A 3,522-nucleotide genomic window follows, 5' to 3' on the forward strand; every position below is an offset into this window, starting at 1 on the left:
AGGACCATTTTACCACCGGGTAGGACTATTAGCCTAAAGAAACTGACGATTAAGAAAATCAATATCAAGCTGGGAAGGCTCGTGAAAAATATGGAATTTTTAACGTAGATACCCATTTTTGTAAATATTTGCCTATGTGGATCCCTGTTTTTTTTGTGTTTATTTTGCTTGTGCACAAAGAACTGGTATCTTTGAATAGCAGTGCCCTCAGGGGTTTCACCTACACCTGGGATATCTTTTGTGGTTCTCTACCTGGCAGCATAATTTTTGGAGCAACCATAACCCACCCTAAATTCCTTGTTAGTGAAAACCCCCCACAAACTCACCCATACCCCTGCAGCCCCCCACAATATAAAAGAGTAAGACTTCATTTTAAGCTACTATACTATCACCTCTATGTACACTATGCAAACACATGTAAATCAGGACAAAAATATTTTTTGAAATGCAATTAATGTTGTAGTACATGTTTGTTTGATTTTTAGAATATAATCTAGTATTTTTCTGGTTCCAAGGTGACAAACCCCCTTGAGGAAAGGAGTACTTCTAGGAGGCAAAGGGAAGGACTTCTGGTAGCAAAGGTCAGGGGCTAAGGGGACTTCCAGTCCCAAAATGGCAACCAGGGTGCAGGGCACCTGTCAAGAGGCGGGGCTATCCTTGCAGCCCTCAGGGGCTTGCCAAAACTCGGTAAGCAGCTTTCCACCAAAGATAATTCCCTGCCCCTGCTTTAAGCTCTGTCTGTCCTATGACAGTCTAATTATGCCTGATACCAGGGACACTTGTAGTCTTCAACCCAAAAGAAAGCTAGGTTGCCGGTGACAGTGACCCCCAAGAATAAGGGTGCAAGAGGAGTTTGATTTCCTTAGGAGGAAAGATGGTTCTTTTGTCTTGCTTCACCTACATGGAGAAAATTACCAGGTATTGTTTGTGAAAACAGAAAATCCCTGACAAAGGAAAAAGGTTTGTCATTTCCTTCAAACTGGTCCTTCATGGAAGAATTAATCTCTGATTTGCTGAAGGAAAAATAGGAGTTAAAATCAAGTGACCAGGAGCACTTCAGATATCTAAGCTCAGTTCAGGATTATCAGAATGATGATACAAAAGGCATTACAGATTGCAAGTGCTAGATATTCCAGACAGCCAGAGAATGCATTTGAGGATAAGCATCTTTAGAGGACTGACTTGTCCAGCAGTGACTGATATGGCATTACAGTTGTTAAAAGGATGTAAGACTGTGTTAAAATTATCTGCTGTGGTCCATGAGGGAGTCCTAACTTACTCCCAATAATGAATTCACCCTGTCAGTGGGATGGGGGGGGGGGGACAAAGCTCTTGCTGTTATATGCCTCCCCAGGAGCGCTGTGGGGCTGTGCTGGGCTTTTCTCGGGGTGGTGTGGGCCCCCAGATCTGCACATGGGACAGCAGCAGGCTGCCCCTGCAGGTTGGGGCCAGCAGCACCACTGGGCTCTCCCCAGTGCTAGGTGGACAGGAGGCTGGGGCAGGGGGAGGGGCTGCTGCAGCCTCAAAATTTGCAGGCCCCAGCCTGTAGCAGCAGCTTGCTGTTGTCGCATGTGCAGATCTGGGGGTCTGCACCCCCCCCCGGAAACAACCTGGTACAGCCTGCAGCATTCCCGGAGGGGCATGTAGCAGCAACAGCTGCACCACCCCCCCCAACCCCACTGCCTGCTGTAGCCCTAGAAGCTGCCAACCGGCTGCGCTGTACCCGTCCCCTAATCACAGCCTTACTCCCTCCCTCCCTCACCACCATGGGAACATATCCCTATCTGTTCCATTCTAAACTAGGATATGTTCACTTTATGCAAATTCACCATATGCGCCATTCTCCAGGAATGCATGTATCACATAAATCGAGGGAAACCTGTAATCTGTTCTTTCTTGCACAGGACCTCTGGTGGCAGAACCTGTGTATAATTCAGGGATCTATGAGCATTTATGCAGCATAGCAAACCAGTTGCAGGTTCAGAACCAGTCTGTACAATTCCATGTTAAGCATGTTGGAGCTATACCTTTTGAAATATCAAGGTGGACAGCTAGAATACTTTGTTAACTCAGTATTAACTGATATTATCTGTGACATAATAATATACATCCTATTATGGTATGCTGTTTTCTAATATATTAAGTTTATTTGTTCACTTAATCTGGCAGTGTTGAGGGCTAAAACGTTCTGTTTCTGTGCTGTTCATAGAAGTGGCACTTGACCCAGTGAGCATGTTCATTTAGCATCAGATGTGGCTTAGTGGGATTAACATACAAATAACTCGTTATTTAATTTAGTTTGTTTACTCCTTCTGGACTTCAAGTATCTGTTGTGCCCACTGTAGATATCCTAGATTTCAGTTCTTTAGTTTCCATTTTGTAATGATCACACATTTGCACATCTTGACTGTTGTTCTGTTCAGCCTTTTTTTAACCTTAAAAGGGGGGCTCGAGATATGAAATTCCCTGGTTCTTTTAAGTTACAGTACATATTTTGGTTCCAGATAAGCAAAGTATTCATGCAGACATTGTTTTGAAATAAATTAAAATTATAATGTGGCTTTTAATTGGGAGCTTCAGCATTTGTTTGAGAACTGTGTCCTAGGGCCCCTTGTCAATTCAGAAATAATATTTGTAACCAAAAATGCTGATTGTGGACCCTGCTCAATGTTTTGGGTTGTTTTGTTTTTTTTCAGGAATCGTGGGGAAAAGCGAATGAGTGCTTTTGAATGTGTCAGAAAAGTCTATCAGTCAGATGGCATTAAAGGCTTTTACAGAGGAATGTCAGCATCCTATGCAGGCATTTCTGAGACTGTTATTCATTTTGTTATTTACGAAAGTATTAAGCAAAAACTACTGGAATATAAGACTGCTTCTAGCATGGACAATGAGGATGAATGTGTGAAAGAAGCTTCAGACTTCGTTGGAATGATGATGGCTGCTGCCACTTCCAAAACTTGTGCCACATCCATAGCATATCCACATGGTAAGTGGGGCAGTTTTATTCAGAAACTGATCTAGTAGCCAAAGAAGACAGATCTATTGATTTTGATGGACTTGGGCCAGATCCTGCTCGCAGGAACAGTTTGTTTTAGCTACAGTTCTATATTTGTTTTATTTAGAAAACTGGCACAGCCAACTGGAGATTCAGCAAGTCAACTGAAGGCTCCGTGTTTAGAAAACATAAGTAAAAGAATTTTTAAACAGACACAAAGCACAGTCCTTTTTGGTAATGACAGTCATTTCAGTTTAATGGCTGGGGGGGGGTTGGGGAGGGTTTTTTGTAGCACTGCAAGTCATAGATTCATAGATTAAGGGTCGGAAGGGACCGAGTAGGTCTTCTAGCCCGACCCCCCGCCAGGGCGGGAGAACAACAAAAAACCCCAAAAAGAGAAACGGGACTCAAATGAGTCCAGCCAGGTAGGCATCCAGCCTCTTCTTAAAGACCCCCAGGGTAGGGGCCAGCACCACTTCCCTTGGAAGTTGGTTCCAGCTCCTAGCCGCCCTAACTGTGAAGTAGTT

The 3,522-nt window shown here is 43.8% G+C and overlaps 1 protein-coding gene across 1 annotated transcript in view; it reads left to right on the forward strand.

The window, feature by feature from the left end:
• Positions 1–3,522, forward strand: part of SLC25A36 (solute carrier family 25 member 36) — a 50,216-nt gene that overhangs the window by 42,167 nt on the left and 4,527 nt on the right. The window contains exon 6 of the mRNA XM_019503662.1: positions 2,697–2,986. Within this exon, the coding sequence (XP_019359207.1) occupies positions 2,697–2,986 (290 nt within the window). The remainder of the gene's footprint in view (positions 1–2,696; positions 2,987–3,522) is intronic.

Source organism: Gavialis gangeticus, unplaced genomic scaffold (genome assembly GCF_001723915.1).
Source record: "Gavialis gangeticus isolate Ggan-Ray unplaced genomic scaffold, GavGan_comp1, whole genome shotgun sequence".
Classification (NCBI taxonomy): domain Eukaryota; kingdom Metazoa; phylum Chordata; order Crocodylia; family Gavialidae; genus Gavialis; species Gavialis gangeticus.